Source organism: Aotus nancymaae, unplaced genomic scaffold (assembly GCF_030222135.1).
Source record: "Aotus nancymaae isolate 86718 unplaced genomic scaffold, 86718_ANA_hifiasm-v0.15.2.pri h1tg000059l, whole genome shotgun sequence".
Classification (NCBI taxonomy): domain Eukaryota; kingdom Metazoa; phylum Chordata; class Mammalia; order Primates; family Aotidae; genus Aotus; species Aotus nancymaae.
Window position 1 is genome coordinate 1503301 of NW_026988473.1, and position 19379 is coordinate 1522679.

General features: G+C 55.9%; 1 protein-coding gene across 2 annotated transcripts in view; it reads right to left on the minus strand.

Moving 5' to 3' along the window:
• The window catches only part of LRP5 (LDL receptor related protein 5), a 136077-nt gene that overhangs the window by 50555 nt on the left and 66143 nt on the right, over positions 1–19379 (minus strand). For both annotated transcript variants that reach the window (XM_064364661.1, XM_012452959.3), the window contains exons 6-7: positions 14548–14944; positions 11197–11368 (exon numbers count right to left, since the gene is read on the minus strand). In XM_064364661.1, coding sequence (XP_064220731.1) covers positions 11197–11368; positions 14548–14944 — 569 coding nt within the window. The remainder of the gene's footprint in view (positions 1–11196; positions 11369–14547; positions 14945–19379) is intronic.

A 19379-nucleotide genomic window follows, 5' to 3' on the forward strand; every position in this document is an offset into this window, starting at 1 on the left:
GCTGCTCCACCCAGCTAGGGCTGGCTGTACCCTCGGCGAGCGCAAGACACTGGCTCTGGGCTGGCAGGGCCTGCAGAATCTCCTTGATGGGCAGAAGCTCCCACAGAGCCCCCCACGATGGCTCAGAAACCACTCCCCAAACCTCGCCACTTTCCACTAGATTCCAGAACCTCCAGGACACTCCCCCAAGCCCCCCACTTTCCACCCAGATTCCAGAATCCCGGGGCACCCTGTGGACCCTCCAACTTGGAAAACCTCAGGCCCGCACTGAGCAGGTTTCGGCCGCTCTAATGCTGGAGGAAAGACATCCCAAAGTGGCCTTTTGAGGACAACTCAGCACACCTTGACGGTTCCAACCCATCTACAAAAGCCACTCTGCCGAGCCAGGCCTCTCCCAGACCTGGCAGGTTTCTCTGGGCCGACTCAGGAGGTCTCAGCCTTTCCTGGAACCAGACCTTTCTGAGAATGCCCGAGCCAAGCTGAGCCTCTTATTGAGCGCTGGGGGACAAGACACAGAGAATGTGCCCATCCTGACTCCTGGGAGGGGAAAGAGTCAGAGCGGAGTTCAGAAATAACAGGGCCAAATTTGGGACACGCCAGCACCAGAAGAGAACTTGGGAGATGAATTTTCTAGGACAGAGGTCAGCAAACTTTTTGTCAAGGATAGAAAATACTTTCAGCTTTCAGGCCATAAGGGTCTCTGGAGCACGAAAGCACCATGGAGAGCAGGTGAATGAACATGCATGGCTGTGTTCCAATACATTTTTTTAAAATTGTACTTTAGGTTCTGGGGTACATGTGCAGATCATGCAGGACTGTTCATAGGTACATGCATGGCAAGGTGGTTTGCTGCCTCCATCCCCCCCATCAGCTATATCTTGCATTTCTCCCCGTTATCTCTCCCCAACCTCCCCACCCCTTTTTTTTTTTTTTTTAAGAGACAGGATCTGGGCTTTGTGACCCAGGCTGGAGTGTAGTGATGCAATCTTGGTGTGATGCAATCTTGGCTCACTGCAACCTCAAACTCCTGGGCTCAAGTGATCCTCCCACTTCAGCTGCCTAAGTAGCTGGGACCATATGCATGAGCCACCATACCCAGCGCTTTTTAAATATATATATATTTTAGAGATAAGGTCTTGCTCTGTCACCCAGGCTGGAGGGCAGTGACATGATAATAGTTCACCTCTCAATCACTTGAACCCTGCCTCAAACTCCTGGGCTCAAGTGATCCTCCTACCTCAGCCTCCCAAGTTGCTACAGGCACACACTACCACACCCGGCGAAACTTTATCAATGAAAAAATAAAAACGGGTAGGGCTTGGTGGCTCAAGCCTGTAATCCCAGCACTGTGGGAGGCCGAGGTGGGCGGATCACTTGAGGTCAGCAGTTCGAGACCAGCCTGGCCAACCCGGTGAAACCCCATCTCTACTAAAAATACAAAAAATAGCCAGGCGTTTGGTGGCGTGTGCCTGTAATCTCAGCTACTTGGGAGGCTAAGGCAAAGAACTGCTTGAACCCAGGAGGTAAAGATTGCAGTGAGCAGAGATCACGCCACTGCACTCCAGCCTGGGCAATAGAGTGAGACACTGTCTCAAAAAAGGAAAAAGGGGGAAGTTCTGTCATGTGAGGGAAGAATTATCCCATTCTGCCAAACACAAAGCCCCACCGTGAACGGCAACAGTTATCTTGATTCATGTAATAAAAGATCTTACACACACACACACACACACACGTGCACGTGTGAAGCCCAGGGTGTAGCCTCTCCCAGACTCCCGGGAGCACAGTTCAGGTAACAGACCCTGCCCTGTCACTCTGGCTGTGAGTGATGCCATCTCCACCCACTTAGCAAAAGTCAGGGGTGCCTGTCAAAGAGCATGACGTTCAGGGGGGTAACTCCTGACCCAGACCTGGTGCATCCCGTCAGGGGTCAGCATGGAGACCCCAGCACAAGCTGGACCTCAGAGGGTCTCTGCTTTGGGAAACCAGGCCAGCTCACAGACAAGCAAAATGACGGTGATGATGATGATGATGGTGACAGGAACTCGGGCCAAGCGAGAGCACAAACCCTGGAGGGGCGTGGGAGGGGCACACCTTTCAGCCTCCAGGCAGGGACCAGGTGTTGTCATTTGGACAGGACCTTCCCTAGGCGGTCAAGGGAGCACATTGTCCCCACCATGGCATACGGCTGGAGTGACCCAGGCTTCTGGAGGAGAGGGCCGGGGGCAGCTGGGCAGAGGGGGCTGGGGCTCGGGAGAGAGCTGGGCTGTTCCAGGCCTGGCATAAGAGCTCAGCCAGCAGGTGGAAAGAGCAGCACTGGGGCATGGGCCTTGGAGACCTACAGAGATGCCAGATCCTGCCACTTTCACACACAGCTGTGTCTTGTGGCACAGGATGTAAAAGCCATGGCAGGGCAGAGGGAGAAGCTCCTGGCCAGGCATTGCCCTGGCTAAGCCTAGGGGGGCAGAGAGACAAGAACACGAGGGCTTGGTCCTGCTGGGACACGCTGGAGGCTCACAAGAGATGAGTGTGGCTGTGGGTGTCCCAGGGGATAGAATTTCCAACACCTGGGGGCTCTAGACTCAGAAAGAGGGCTAAGGAGATGTCCCAGGGGCTAAGCCAGCACAACGCTGGAATTCTTAGCCCAGGAGGCTGGAAAAATGGTGAGAAGAGGCAGCTATGGGAAGCAGAAGGGAGGTGGGGCCACATCCAGGGGACCGCAGCCCACGACCACTCAGGTATCACACACAGCGGGGCAGGACCCGAACCCACAGGTGTCAGGACTGCCCTGGGTGGGCCCCAGCAGGTGGGGAGGGAGCTCAGGGCTAGAGCCACCACCACTCTTAGCTGTCACTGATGAGGGCAACAGCTGGTCACAGGATGGGGCTGCCATGCCTGTGTGTGTCAGTCAGGCTGCTGGGGCGGCCTGGAAGCTGATTCCCAGGACAGCTGTGACAGACAAGGCCAGCAGGAGAGGCCTCCCAGAGGCATCTGCCATCTCTGCTCCACTCTGTAAATCTGATGGCGTCTCTAAGGCCATCCACATGAAACCTCGTTTCATCAGCCCGGCATTTCCAGACCTTTGTTCTCCCAATTCATCAAGGGATCAGCCACAGCTGCCCGTGAAGTCCTCTCATGCACTGGGAGCTGAAAACCTGGAGCCTGATTGTCTGTTCAAAGGCTGGTCTCAGCTAGCCCCCACCCCCTGCAAAAGCGCCTTCCTTCCAGCGCCCAGCTTCGCAGAGCCCGGCTGTGCATGCCACTGCATGGAACAGAATCCTCTCTCACCCCACTCCCCAGAAAAGGTGAGCAGCAAAACACGTCCAAGGCTGGCATGGGCTCCTTAGTACCTGGGCTGGCCACTTGGTCGTCTCCTGACAGCCTCTTAGAAATGTCCCCATTGGCTGGGCACAGCGGCTCATGCCTATAATCCCAGCATTTTGGGAGGCAGAGGCGGGTGATCATAAAGTCAGGAGTTCAAAACCAGCCTGGCCAAGATGGTGAAACCCCATCTGTACTAAAAACACAAAAATTAGCTGGGCATGCTGGAATGTGCCTATAATCCCAGCTACTCGGGAGGCTGAGGCAGAGAATTGCTTGAACCTGGGAGGTGGAGGTTGCAGTGAGCTGAGATCACGCCACTGCACTCCAGCCTGGGCAACAAAGTGAGACTCCATCTCAAAAAAACAAAGAAGAAATGTCCCCATTGTTGCAAATGTGTCTTCTTCCTGACCCCATTTATACCTCCCCCAACCATCCCTTCCACCTGGAGTCCAACTGCACCCTCGGGGAGCCATGGCTCCCTGCACCTCAGCTGTCCCCAAAGCCCTCAGAAGCTACCACAACCCTAGCAGCAGCCACCATGCCCGCCATTGCCTGGAACGCAGCTGGCGCAACTGTGTGCTCAGTGGGTGTTTGCTGAATGAGCCTGCAACAAGTCCAAGTCCCTCACATGAGGGGGGTCCACAGCAGGAACACTGGTGCATCCACACCTGAAAAAGGTGCCAGGAGGGTTTGCTCCTGACGCTGGGCAAGGACCTGAGAAGCTTCCATGACTCACAGAAGCCTGAGGACACACCCAGCGGCGGTGCCCACCTGCAGGAGGAAAAGACTTGCCAAACTCCAGCAGAAAACACAGAACCACTGTCTCCATCCGAGGCCACATCCGAGGCTGCCCGGGGCAGGAGGAGGTGCCGGCAGGAATCTCTCGGCTAAGTCAGCTCTGGATGAGCAGGCGGATAGCAGGGCGGGTCTTGGCCTCGGCCGGCATTCCCAGAGTGTGCCACCAGGGCCACAGTGGGGAAAGACAGGGACCCTTGATGAGGTGTCGGAGAACACTTATGCAATGAATCCCCCTCTTAGAAACAGCCTATGTAAGCATATGAAGGGCCCTGAGAAGGCCTGCAGTGAAGCACCCCAAGGTTCTGGCCACCAAAGACACACACGCCCTGTGCCACCACTTCTCATCCTTCAGTATCTCTCTCAGGTCCCCAGTGATGAGCTCCAAGTCATCAGATGATGAGCTTCCAGTGGTGTGACAGCAGGGTGGCCTACTCCTCAACTCTGACCTGCTACTGTGACACCGCACTTCAATTCCTCGGTGGTGGTGGTGGTGGTGGTTGTTGTTTTTACGATGGAGTCGCCCAGGCTGGAGTGCAGTGGTTCAACCTCAGCTCACTGCAACCTCCGCCTCCCAGGTTCAAGAAATTCTCCTGCCTCAGCCTCCCAAGTAGCTGGGATTACAGGCGTGCGGGACCACGCCTGGCTAATTTTTGTATTTTTAGTAGAGACGGAGTTTCATCATGTTGCCAGGCTGGTCTCGAACTCCTGACCTCAGGCAATCCACCCACCTCGGCTTCCCAAAGTGCTAGGATTACAGGCGTGAGCCACCGCACCTGGCACCTCAGTTGGTCTCAGTGTGCTCCAATCTTGCTTTCTCGTTTCACCATGCTCAGAGGGTGTCTCTCCCTGGCCCATTTTGAAAGCCAAGGATGTGAATCCCGCTGTTCCCTCTCCACCCTTCCACTTCCTGGCCTCTGTCCCTTCTGTGCATCAAGCACCACGGCCCATAAGGTTCATATTCCCTATAGCGACCCAGCACTGTCTATAGGGTTTGATGATGTACAGACAGATTCTTAAAGTGGGAAATCAACACATAGTGCTCACGTCATTATGACATGAAGGCCCCAGCAGGTGCAGGGCCTGGGGGTGAGCTCCAGCGACACCCGTGTTCCCAGACAGCTCTGCTTCCTCCTGACTGCATTTCTCTTCCTGCTTTGTCTGACTTTGCCAGACCCTCTGATTCTTCTAACTTCCCAAGGACAGTATAGAGAATCTGGAATTCCTTCCTTTCACCTTAGACGCCCTCCCCATTCCTCCGAGCCCCCTGTCCTCCTCCAGTCTGGACCACCAAGATATAAAGTGACTTCACGACCAAACCACGGACAATGTGTATCCAATCTGGTCAAAACACTCCTGTTTTGAGCTTTGGTGTCCTCATCTGAAAAATGCGGGAACGCCCTGGGATCCGTCTACAACACTGGGAAGTGGTAAGGACTGGAGCTTGCTCCGCTGCGGAGTCAGACTGTCCGGAGACCCCCTACTCACTGTGTGACATGGTACAAGTTGCTGTTCCAGGCTGGGCGTGGTGGCTCACGCCTATAATCCCAACACTTTGGGAGAACGAGGTGGGTGGATCACCTAAGGTCAGGAGTTCAAGACCAGCCTAGCCAACATGGAGAAACCCTGCCTCTACTAAAAGTACAAAATTAGCTGGGCGTGGTGGTGCATGCCTGTAATCCCAGCTACTCAGGAGGCTAAAACAGGAGAATGCTTGAACCTGGGAGGTGGAGGTTGCGGTGAGCTGAGATTATGCCACTGCACTCCAGCCTGGGCAACAAGAACGAAACTCCGTCTCAATAAATAAATAAATAAGTTGCTGTTCCCTAAACCTGAGTTTCTCATTCATAAATGGGAACTGTGCTACTTATCTCAGAGGGCCATGCTCAGCATCCTAGTTATCAGGGAAAGGCAAGGCAAAACCACACAGGACACCCACTAGGCTGGCTGTGATCAATTTTTTTTTAAATAAATTTTTATTTTTATTTTATTTTAGATGGAGTTTCGCTCTTGTTGCCCAGGCTGTAGTACAGTGGCACAATCTCAGCTCACTGCAACCTCTGCCTCCTGGGTTCAGGCGAGTCTTCTGCCTCAGCCTCCCAAGTAGCTGGGATTACAGGCGCCTGCCACCATGCCCGGCTAATTTTGTATTTTTTGTAGCAGCGGGGTTTCACCAGATTGGTCAGGCTGGTCTCAAATCCTGACCTCAATTGATCCGCCCGCCTCAGCTTCCCAAAGTGCTGGGATTATAGGCATGTGCCACCACGCCCAGCCCTAATTTTTGTGTTTTTGGTAAAGACAGGGTTTCATCATGTTGGCCAGGCTGGTGTCGAACTCCTGACCTCAGTTTATCTGCCTGCCTTGGACTCCCAAAGTTCTGAGATTACAGGTGTGAGCCACCACGCCCGGCTGAATGTTTTTTAACTGGAAAAGACACGCTGGTGAAGAGGTAAAGTCAGAACCCTCACACACTGCCAGTGGGGAGGCAGACCAGCAGTCGCTGTTGAAAACAGTTTAATGGTTCCTCAGTAAGTGAAACCTAACATTACCATCTGACCTAGCAATTCTACCCCTATGCATACACATACCCTAATAATTGAAAACAGGTGTTCAAACAAACACTTGCATTCAAGTGTTCACAGCAGGATCATTCACAGTAGACAAACGGTGGAAACCACTGCCCACCACTGGGATGTGGGAAACAAAACGTGCTCTGGCCACGCGGGATGTCATCCAGCCACAAAAGGGAAGGAACTTTTTTGTTGTTTTTTTGAGACAGGGTCTTGCTCTGTTGCCCAGGCTGGAGTGCGGTGGTGCAATTGCAGCTCACTGCAGCCTTGACCTCACCTCCCGGACTTAAGTGATCCTCCCACCTCAGCCTCCTAAGCAGCTGGGACCACAGGTGCCCACCACCACGTTCAGCTAATTTCTAAAATTTTTTGGTAGTGGCCAGGCACAGTGGCTCACACCTGTCACCCCAGCACTTTGGGAGGCCAAGGCAGGCAGATCACCTGAGGTCGAGAGTTTGAGACCAGCCTGGACAACATGGAGAACCCCTGTCTCCACTAAAAATACAAAAAAATTAGCCTAGCTTGGTGGCGATGCCTGTAATCCCAGCTATTCCAGCCTGGGCAACAAGAGCAAAACACTGTCTCAAAAAAAAAAAAAAAATTGTAGATGGGGCCTCACTATGCTCACCAGGTTGGTCTCAAACTCCTGGCCTCGTGATCCTCCTGCCTTGGACTCCCTGAGTGTTAGAATTACAGGCCTAACCCACTGTACTCAGGAATGAAGTTCTGATGATAGGTGACAATGTGGGGATGAATCTTGAAAACACGGAAAGAAGCCACACACAGGGGCCACATATCACAGGATTCCAGTCACACAAAACGTCCAGAAGAGGCAAACCCCCAGAGACGGAAAGTAATCAGTGGCTGACAGAGGCTGGAAGACAGGGGAGAAGGCGCGTGAGTGCCGATGGGCATGGGGCTTCCTTCAGGGGAGAGGGAAGTGTTCCAGAGGCAGACAGCAGCAGAGACAATTCCACAACACTGTCTCATACTAAAAGCCCCTGCACTATTCACTTAAAAAATTTTTTTAATTTATTTACTTTTTTTTTTTTTTTTGAGATAGAGTCTTGCTCTGTCGCCCAGACTGGAGTACAGTGGCATGATCTCAGCCCACTGCAACCTCTGCCTCCCAGGTTCAAGCAATTCTCCTGCCTCAGCTTCCCGAGTAGCTGGGATTACAGGTGTGCACCACCATGCCTTGCTAATTTTTGTATTTTTAGTAGAGATAGGGTTTCATCATGTTGGCCAGGATGGTCTCGAACTCTTGACCTCAAGTGATCCGCCTGCCTTAGTCTCCCATAGTACTGGGATTACAGGTGTGAGCCACTGGGCCCAGCCTGAATTGTTCACTTTAAAATGGTTAAAATCGTCAATTTTGTGCTATATTTATTTTACCACAATAAAGAAAATCATTGGGCTGCGTGTGGTGGCTCATGCTTGTCATTCCAGCACTTTGGGAGGCTGAGGCAGGTAGGTTGCTTGTGCTTCAGGAGTTCGAGATCAGCTTGGGCACCATGGCGAAACCCCATCTCTACAAAAAAATACACAAAAACTAGCTGGGTATGGTGGTGTGTGTCTGTAGTCCCAGCTACTCAGAGGCTGAGGCAGGAGGATCACCTGAGACAGGGAGATTGAGGCTGCAGTGAGCCATGATGGTGCCGCTGCACTCCAGCCTGGGCCACTGAGGGAGACCCTGTCTCAAGAAAACCACTGCTGTTACAGTCCACAGAACAATACCTGTCAGGCCTGGTGTGCCACAGACACGTGACAACAGTCCATGGAACAAATGCCTTTCAGGCCTGGTGTGCCACAGACACGTGACGACAGTCCATGGAACAATGCTTGTCAGGCCTAGTGTGCCACAGACACGCAACGACAGTCCACGGAACAATGCCTATCAGGCCTGGTGTGCCACAGACACACGACAACAGTCCACGGAACAACGCCTGTCAGGCCTGGTGTGCCACAGACACGTGACGACAGTCCACGGAACAATGCTTGTCAGGCCTAGTGTGCCACAGACACGTGACAACAATCCACGGAACAAACGCCTTTCAGGCCTGGTGTGCCACAGACACGTGACGACAGTCCACGGAACAATGCTTGTCAGGCCTGGTGTGCCACAGACGCGCGACGACAGTCCACGGAACAACGCCTGTCAGGCCTGGTGTGCCACAGACACGTGACGACAGTCCATGGAACAATGCTTGTCAGGCCTGGTGTGCCACAGACACGCGACCACAGACACATGACGACAGTCCACAGAACAACGCCTGTCAGGCCTGGTGTGCCACAGACACGCAACTCCCTGACCTGCTCCCACAGGTAGGGGGTATGTGTGAAGGCAAATCATCCTAGGGGGCCAGACACATGGGCCTTGCCAAAAACAAAACATTTTTACAAGGAACTCCAATAGGAAATGGCCACACCTGCAGCTTCTAGGGTTTTCATGGGAAGGGCAGCCACTCAGCCTCCCCTACCCCCACATTCCCCACCCTGAAGGTGCTGAGGCTCCTCCCGCTCAGAAGCAGGGTCTGAATTCCTGCAACACAGATACACACTCGTGTTCTCCATCCCACCCTCCCCTGCAAGCTGCCATTCAGGCCACCCCTGGGAGCCATGAGGAGAGCAAAGGTGACCCCGACGGTGATGTCAACAAGGACTGATGTGGCTCAGCAAGATCCTTCAGAAATTGCTGGAAACAAAGGGAGGCGTCCACCCCGAGGAGAGGCACCAATGTCACCTTGATGGGCAACAGTGTGTGATGGGGACACATGTAACTAAAATATCACTGGCACCGACAGCACCTCAAAAAATGCTCAACAGAGGATCCTTAGGTGAGCAAAAAGCAAGCTGCCAAAGCACCCACACAGGAGGAGGCCACTGAAACCCAACCACAGCACAGGGCGAGGCTGCACCCACGGGATGAGGCCACTGAAACCCGACCACAGTGCAGGGCGAGGCTGCACCCATGGGACAAGCCACTGAAATCTGACCACAGTGGCAGGGCGAGGCTGCACCCATGGGACGAGGCCACTGAAACCCGACCACAGTGCAGGGTGAGGCTGCACCCACGGGACAAGGCCACTGAAACCCAACCACAGCGCAGAGCGAGGCTGCACCCACGGGACGAGGCCACTGAAACCCAACCACAGCGCAGGGCGAGGCTGCACCCACGGGACGAGGCCACTGAAACCCGACCACAGCACAGGGCGAGGCTGCACCCATGGGACAAGGCCACTGAAACCCAACCACAGCGCAGGGCGAGGCTGCACCCACGGGACGAGGCCACTGAAATCCAACCACAGCACAGGGCGAGGCTGCACCCATGGCATGAGGCCACTGAAACCTGACCACAGTGGCATGGGAGGCTGCACCCATGGGACGAGGCCACTGAAACCCAACTACAGAGCCAGGGCAAAGCTGCACCCATAGGATGAGGCCAATGAAACCCATGCATAGTGGCAGAACGAGGCACACCCATGGGAAGAATTCACTGAAATCCAACCACAGCAGCAGGGCAAGGCTGTACCCGTGGGATGAAGCCACTGAAACCCGATCACAGTGGCAGGGTGAGGCTGTGCACATAGGACGAGGCCATTGAAACTGACCATAGTGGCAGGGCAAGGATGCACCCATGGGATGAATTCACTCAAATCTGATCACAGTGGCAGGGCAAGGCTTCACCCATGGGACAAGGCCACTGAAACCCAACCACAAGGCTACACTCACATGATGAGGCCACTGAAACCTGACCACGGTGGTAGGGCGCAGCTGAACCCACAGGATGAATTCACTGAAACCCAACCACAGCAGCAGGGCGGCTGTGCCCACAGGACGAGGCCACTGAAACCCAACCACAGCAGCAGGGTGAGCCTGCACCTACAAGATGAGGCCACTGAAACCCAACCACAGTGGCAGGTCAAGGCTGCATCCAGTATAGGGAGAAGAGATAACCGTGGAAAACAAAGCTGTCTTCAACTGCTTGGGAACGAATCACCAAACTCAGGCCAGCGCTGCCTCTGGCTTCAACATCCATTGTTTTATGTCTTAAGTGGGGCGGTGAATATGTTATTATTTTTTTCACTTAATTTTGTATTTTTAAGTAGTTTAAGGCTCACAGTAAGTGGCAAAAGCAGTGCAGAGGATTCCCGTGTCCCCTTTGCCCGGGGTTGGCCTCAAACTCTTGGGCTCCAACAATACTCCCACCTCAGTCTCCAAGTAGCTGTGACCCCGTGCGCCTGGCCCATAACATCTTACGTAACCACAGGATGTTGTGTAGTGCCACCCTCTCGAGACGTTTTTGTCAGAAAGTATCGTAACTATTTTTTCAAGTACTCCGTTTGGCCAAATAGCAGAGCACAGGTACCCACCGGTGTCTCGGCAATGCATATGTCAGGCTGCAGGGGTGGCTGGGCCTGACCTCTCAGGAGCCCAGGGACAGCTAAGCAGGGCCAGGCCACCTGGATCAAACAGTCTCTGAACCACAGCACCTCCCCGGGAGCCTCACCTCGATCTTGTCCGTCTTGGCGTCTCCCCAGTAGAGCTTCCCCTCCTGCAGGTCCAGGGCCAGGCCATTGGGCCACCCAAGGGAGGCATTGACCAGCACGCGCCGCTCCTGCCCGTCCAGGTTGGCACACTCGATTTTAGGGTTCTCTCCCCAGTCTGTCCAGTACATGAGGCTGGAGAGGAAGCAAAAGTCCAAGACTCCATGTGTCTGTCTGGTCTCTGCAGCATCCCCAATGCTGAGGGCGAGGCCCACCCCGAGCCAGCCCACATCACACATCAGTATCAGTGAATGTCAGCGCTGGTAAATGTTGGTGTCAGTAAACGCTGGTGTCAATAAACATCAGTGTGGGTAGATGCTGGTGTCAGCAGATGTGTCAGTAAACGTCAGTGTAGGTAGATGCTGGTGTGGGTAGGTGCTGGTGTTGGTGTGGGTAGGTGCCGGCGTGGGTGGGTGCCGGCGTGGGTGGGTGCCGGAGTGGGTGGGTGCCGGCGTGGGTGGGTGCCGGAGTGGGTGGGTGCCGGTGTGGGTGGGTGCCGGTGTGGGTGGGTGCCGGAGTGGGTGGGTGCCGGTGTGGGTGGGTGCCGGAGTGGGTGGGTGCCGGTGTGGGTGGGTGCCGGAGTGGGTGGGTGCCGGTGTGGGTAGGTGTCGGAGTGGGTAGGTGCCGGTGTGAGTACATGCCGGTGTGGGTAGGTGCTGGTGTGGGTAGATGTCAGTGTCAGTAAACATCGGTGTAGGTAGATGTTAGTGTGGCAGATGTCAGTGTTGGTAAACGGTATTGGTAAATGTCTGTGTTGGTAAATGTTGGTGTTGGTAAATGCTGGTGTTGGTAAATGTCAATGTCAGTAAATGCTGGTGTCGGTAAATGAATGTCTGTGTTGGTAAATGCTGGTGTCGGTAAATGTCGGTGTCGGTAAATGCTGGTGTCGGTAAATGTCGGTGTCGGTAAATGCCGGTGTTGGTAAATGTCGGTGTCGGTAAACGCTGGTGTCGGTAAATGCCGGTGTTGGTAAATGCCGGTGTTGGTAAATGTCGGTGTCGGTAAATGCCGGTGTTGGTAAATGTCGGTGTCGGTAAATGTCGGTGTCGGTAAATGCCGGTGTTGGTAAATGCCGGTGTTGGTAAATGTCGGTGTCGGTAAACGCTGGTGTTGGTAATGTCTGTGTTGGTAGATGCTGGTGTCAGTGAGTGCTGGAGGACTGAACATGCCAGCAGCAAGCCCAGTGACCAGAGCCCCTGGGGACTCCCCTGGGACAGTGGTGCCCCCTTCCACCATGCGCAGGCTTCACTGCACCAGCCTTTGGACTCTCAGGGCCAGGAGCTCATCTCCCATCCCCAAGGTCATTGGACAGAAATGACCTTGCCACGGTCTGGGGCAGCCTCACATCCAACTGGTGGCTGAAGGGGCTGAGCACTCAGAGGGAGGAAGGGGCAGAGGACCTTCTGCTCATAGCTGAAGGGCTCCCCTATGCAAGGGACAGGTGACTTGATCCCTGTGGCCCTCCCCAAGGAAGAAACCCAGATCCTGGGTTGGCAGCTCAGGGGTGGAGGTTCTGGGGCCCCAGATCACAGCCTCTGCTTCGGCTGTGTCTGATCCAGCTGAACAGCCCCTCCACCTCCTGCTTCTAGCTCAGTGCTCCTCCCTGGACCCCATGACCTCACACGTCAGACTGCCAAGCCCATTTCCCTGGGATCCTCAGACTCATGAAACCAGGGCTAGGAGGGACCTTGTATTCAGTTTCCCCATCCGTTCCTCTCACAGTTGAGGACACCGAGGCCCATGGAGGTAGTGACTTGACCAAGCTCCTGACCTCAGGGCCCTGCTCCCTTCACTGTAGCTGGCAACCAGTTCCTGTGCCTCTTCTGGTTAAAGCCTTGGGGGACCCTACTTCCTACCCTCATCTGCCCTCCTCCAGGCCTGGCCCAGCCCTTCAGCTGCGGACGTGGAGCCACACTCTCCCACGTGCCGCCGTGCCCCAGGGTCCACAGACAGCTGCTGGAGCCCCCGCCCTCTGCCTCCTGTGGTCCCACTGTCTGCTGCTGACATGCTGGCTTCCAGATACCAGGCCACTTGCAGGAAAAGCTCCCGGGTCAGCACACTCGCAACCGCCAGGGACGGGCCACGAGCACAGGCTCCACAGGCCACAAATCCTCTGCCTGCCGCTGCCCGCTGGGCACCTTGGGCAAGTCACTTCACCTTCTGAACTTCAGGTCCCAGGACCATGAACCTGGAAACACCTGGTGCCCACTGAGTGCTCCATAGAGGGCAGCACCGCTACTGACCTCCCGGCTCCTCTGGGACCTCCCATCGGCACCCCCCAGACCCACCACGCTTCCTCCCTCAGAGTCCACCTGGTTAGTGTTCTGGGTTATGAGCCCCCAGGAAGGCCCCAGGCTATTCTCCTCTGAGCTGCTGGGGAGCGGTCTCAAAAGGCTTCCCTACCGACCAACAAGCTTTGTTTTCACATACTTCTACGCTAGAAAGCTGGAGCCATGGGGCCAGGACCAGCCCCATACCTGCCACTTCCTGCTGTGTGACCCTGGGCAAGTCCCTCAGCCTGTCTGGGCTTCAGTATCTTCAACCGTACAACTGTACCTATCGCCCTGGATGAAAAGATCCATGGTGTTCAAAGTGTTAAAAGAGGCCTGGCCTGGCCAGGCATGGTGGCTCACGCCTGTAATCCCAGCACTTTGGGAGGCTGAGGCAGGTGGATCACCTGAGGTCAGGAGTTCGAGACCAGCCTGGCTAATGTGGTGAAACCCTATCTCTATTGAAAATACAAAAATCAGCCAGGCAGTGGCAGGTGCCTGAAATCCCAGCTACTCGGGAGGCTGAGGCAGGAGAATCACTTGAGCCAGGGAGGCAGAGGTTACAGTGAGCTGAGATCACACCATTGCACTCCAGTCTGGGCGACAGAGTAAGACTCCATCTCAAAAACAACAACAAAAACAAAACAAAACAAAGGCCTGGCTTGTACCGTGGTCAGTGTCACAGAGACTGCCCTTCCTGTCACCACTGTCGTCCTGGAAATCACCCAGGTGGACCATTCCATTCTACAGATGAAACAAGCCAGGGCAAGAAAGGGCTCACTCCAGGTCTCCAGAGCTTTCTACACGTGGACCCAGCAGCAGCAGGGGACCACGCCTGGGTGCCTGTTAAAAACCCAGTCCTCAGCCCCACCCTGGAGCTCCAGAGTCAGCACTATGGGGGTGGCGCCCAGCCACCGATGCTTTAACAAGCCCTCCTCTGGGTTCCAGCGAAAGACAATGTTCCAGAATGACGGGTTCAGGTCAATCTCCATCTCGCCTCTGCTCCGCCTGGCCCTGGCTCCAGAGCCCCCCCGCCCGTCTTACCCCATCACGGGGTGCAGCGCGATGGCGCGGGGCTCGTCCAGGTCCTCCGACACCAGGATCTTGCGGGAGGTGCCGTTGAGGCGCGTCACCTCGATGCGGTCAGTACCCGTGTCGGTCCAGTAGAGGTTTCGGGCCACCCAGTCGACTGCGATGCCGTCGGGGTCGTTGATCTCGGTGTTGATCAGCGTCTGCGCCCCCGACCCATCCAGGTACGCCCTGCGGATGGCCCGCACCTCGTCATCCGTCCAGTAGACGTAGCCCTCCAGCGGGTCATAGTCGATGGCGATGGCGTGCCGGATGTCATCCACCTGCAGCACGATGTCGGTGAAGTCCGGCGTGTCCAGCGAGATCCTCCGCAGGTCTGTCCGCCGGGCCAGCAGCAGCACCTCCTCGGCTCCTGTGGAGACAGGGGTCAGGGGCCTGCAGCAGGCACCAGACTAGGCCTGGGGTGGGCCGGGCAAGGGAAGGACTGAGCCAGGCCCCCAGGGCTCTCCTTGCAAAGGCTGGTAACGTCAGGTGACACGCACCCAGCTCATGCTACGTGGTCATGCGTTCAGCCTCATGACAGCTCTGGGAGGCTGGCACTGTTCGTTTCCTCATTTTACAAACGAGAGAACCAAGGCACAGAGAGGTTATGCACCCAGCTGAGAGCACGCAGCCAGGACATCGGGCTTCAACCGCTGGGTGGGAACTGCCTCACAGTCCCCTTGTCTCCTGCCAGCCCCTCTCCTGGCCACACACCAGCCCCAGCCACAAGTCCCGCCGGGTACCGAGTGCAGACCCACCTGCTAGCCGTGATGCTCAGCGTCCCCAGCATACCCACCTTGCAGGGGTGATCCTTACTGCCCAGCGCAACAACACTTCATCCCTGAAGCTCTCTCCTTCCCCCCCGCCACCACCTGAGGGTAGCTTCAGGCCCCAGGACTGTGCCTGGGGTTCTCCTAGGCAGGGCCAGACACACCCATCAAGTGAATCATCCTTTTTACTCCTCACAGATGTTCCCGGGCCACCAAGATGAAGGGAAACCCTGGTTTCGGGGCCCGAGACCTGGGGGTACTTTCAGCGACACCAAGAGCTAACATAGAGTTTCCCGACCACTTGACACACCAGGCAACACAGGCGCAAGATGAGAAACACATCCAGGCGTGCGTTCCGGTCACGGCTTGACCCAGGGCCCTGGCTCCTTGGCTGGGGCTCCACCGTGGCCTCCACACAACTGGGCCAACAGAACGTTGCGATGACCCCAGTTGTAACTCACACCTGGTTTCTAAACAGGGTCCCACAGAGAACAGGCAAGGCACTGTCCACACACTTCCAACTGGGTTTCAGAACCACGCCATGAAGCACCCACCCCACAGCCACCTGGGTCTCTGCTGCACCCCAGGGCCAAGCCTGCCGCCGGCTGAGCAGCTTAAGGCCAAGCCCCTCCATGGCATGGGTGGACAGGGGTCAGAGTGGCACTCAGGCGGCTGGATGAGGAGACAGCCTGGTCCTCTCAGGATGTCCCTGCAGACAGGCTGGACACAGCTGGGGACAGGAGGATGCTCAGGCGATTCTGGTCTCAAATAAAAGCTCCCTCGCTAGCTGAAGGCAAGATTTGCCAGCCCTCAAGATTTGCATGTGTTAAATCCCCAAGGAAAGTTCCCTCTGCTCCGGGAATCTGTGCCCTGCCTGACTCACCAGCGTGGCCTGACAGCATACAGCCAGTACGAGAGCAGCTCAACTCAGGCTCTCTCGGAGGCCACAGCAACACTCAGAGAGCATCGGAGCAGCAGGCCAGGGATCAGCTGTGGATGGGGGGTCCGGCAGCTCAGGCTTAGCGGTGTGCAAACCCCAGGACCCTCACCACCCACTCCAGAGGACACATGGAGACCCCCTGACGATTCACCCACAGCCCTCCAGTGGGCTTCTAAGTTTGGGGGGAAGGGCAGGGGAGGTTACAGGATTCTCTTTTGAACCCCCGTGGCCCACCCCCAACATGCTCCTGACCCCCAGGGTCCGCGGCTGCACACACAGCAGCATCAGCATTTCTGATTGTGTCCTAGGCACCCCAAGCTGGGATTTATCAGAGCTTCCGGCAGAGTTGCACATGGAGTCCCACGCAGACTCAGGGCCCCCTGGGTGCCTCATAACCCTGACACAGATCCTTCCAAGGCTGCTGGGGTCAGGATGTGGCTCCCTCCCTGAGTTAGGGCATCATCCACTCATTTGGTCCAGACCTTTCTGGTCTCAAGGATGCATAGAACCAAGAAGTTCAGGGTCAGAGACACCTTCCAGTGTCCTGTGGCCACACCCCCATGGTCACAGTCCACACAGGGACCCGGGGCTGAACCAGGCCAGAGCCTCCCTCCTCATGCCCTGGTCTCTAGACCCGGCCCTGCAGCCAACTACCAGGTTTCCTGAGTGCCCTGCCAGGCTGCAGCCTTCAAGTAACAGACAGTCCTGTGCACCCAGGATCTGGCTCTTGCCAGGAGGAGGGCAGAGACCTGAAGCGCTGTTACAGGATCCCAGCAACCAGCGTTTCAAGGAAGGACAGGAGCCCCTCCTGACTCCTGCTCCAAGCCCCAGAGTGCATAATCCGATTCCTCCACTAGAGGGCGCCCAGGTGATGGCGACAGCGGCACGTGCCCAGGGCTGGGGAAACTGAGGCGGACAGGCTGGGGACAGTAAGGTGGAGGCAGCACTTGGTAGGTGCCCCAAGTGCCCAGCTACAATGGAAATCTCTGAGAGCCAAATTCAGATCTGGTCAGAGGCGTCTGATTTGGTGTGTGTTGGTATGGGGAGGGGAGAACTCTGAATTTCAACAAAGTTTCTCCCTCTAGGCTCCACTCCCAAACTGTTCTGTTGACATTAGATCTGTCCTTCAAGACCCAGGTCACACGGCACCACCTCCTCCTCCTCAGGGAAGCTATTCCTCCCTGCACCCCAGTGGATGGCCGTCCCATGCCCCCAGTCTGCCCCACAGCCACGGCGACACCCCCACTGGCTCACTGGGGTCCACAGCCCCACGTCCCCAGCAGCGCTACATCCAGGGATGAGCAGGGAGAATCTGAGACCGAAACCTCTGGTGCCTGCCTGCGCTGGGTGACCTCAGGCAGGTTCCTGCCCCTCTCTGGGCCTGTCTCCTCATCCACAATGAATAATCAGCCAGGCTTCATGGTGCTTGAGTCCCTGCCTAACTGTGACCTCAAGGGGACCACACACTCCCCTTTACAAAGGGTCTCTACTTAATCAGCCACCATAGGGAGACCACAGTCCTGGAAGTCCCCCAGGGCTTGGCTGGAAGAGCCCGTCCACATAGTGTCTGCAGGAACTTTCCAATGAAACTGCCAGGCACGGCACGAGACGAATCACGCTTGACCTCAGTGGTGTGTCCATCATGGCCCCACAGAGAACGCCAGTGCCAGACAGAAACCAGCACTTGATCCCAAAACACATTCCAAGCCTGCCTTGCCAGGCGTTCCCTCCATCCTCCTAACCAATCACCAAAGTAGACCGGGCACAGTGGCTCACTCCTGTAATCCTAGCACTTTGGGAGGCCGAGGCAGGCGGATCAACAGGAGTTCGAGACCAGCCGGGCCAACACGGCAAACCCCGTCTCTACTAAAAATACAAAAATTAGCCAGGTATGGTGGTGCACTCTGGTAATCCCAACTACTCGGGAGTCTGAGGCATGAGAATCACTTGAACCAGGAGGCAGAGGGTGCAGTGAGCCAAGATCACACCACTGTACTCCAGCCTGTGCATTGGAGTAAGACTCCACCTCCCAAAAAAAAAAAAAAAAAGGAATCACTAAAGTAACACAATAGCACAATTTTCACACAGCACCCCTCGAGCTGTGAGGATGCCCCATCCTACTGGCAAGGACCCCGACGCTCAAAGAGGATAGGCTCTAGACAGAAGGACACACCGCCGCAAGAGAAAAGCTCACTTCACTCCGCTTCCTCGAACACCTCCATCCCGGAAGCCAGCACACGCAGGAGGCGCCTTTTTCACCTGCCGCCTGGCTGCCTCCATCACCCCACCAGTACCTCTGTGGGCAGCTACTTCAGGCCAGACCCTGGACCAGTTGCTAGGGAAGGAGGAGGGCACGAAACAGACTTGGGATCTGTTCTTGGGATAGATACCCTTGGGGTCACAGGGCAGAGACCTTCAGTGATCTGTGAATACACAGCCACAAACTGTACTGTGAAGGCAGGCTAGGGTTACGGGGTCTGTGCAGGGGACCTGCTGAGACTGGAGGGTCTGCTCTCCAGCTCAAGAGCCTCTGGGATTTAGGTGGCTGTCACCATGTGACAGGTTTTGGCAGGGTGTCCCAAATGGGCCTAGAACCTTTAGAGGCTGAGCACACCCAGCCCTAGCCCTCTGTTAACTAGGTCAGCCAAGGGCCTGCAGTCCCAACATCAGGAACCCATTCTCAGCATCCCTTCCAATTATTTAGGCGGAAATCAGACCTCTGTGGCCGGAGCCGTCCTCTCACTGAGGATGAATCTGCAGGTGTCTCCTGACTCTGAGGAGGAGTCTCTGACATCACTCAGGCTGCAAGGCTTTGAGGGTTTTGAGCTTTGCAGAGACCGGGACACCTGGGAGAGAGAGAGGACCCAACCCGTCTGCCTGAAGGTCTGAGTGAGCTGTGACCAACAGAGGTGACTCCAGTGGTGGTAGGGACTTTGCCCAACCAGGCCAGCAGGGAGCAGCTGCAGAGACAGCGCCACCAGCCTGGGCTCCGCCAGATGCCTGCCAAGGCTGGTGCCCACAGCTGGCCTGTAGCAGCCATGGCCACAGGTAAGCAGGCCTGGGGTGGGGAGGGGCAGGTGCCGGGGACTGTGCCT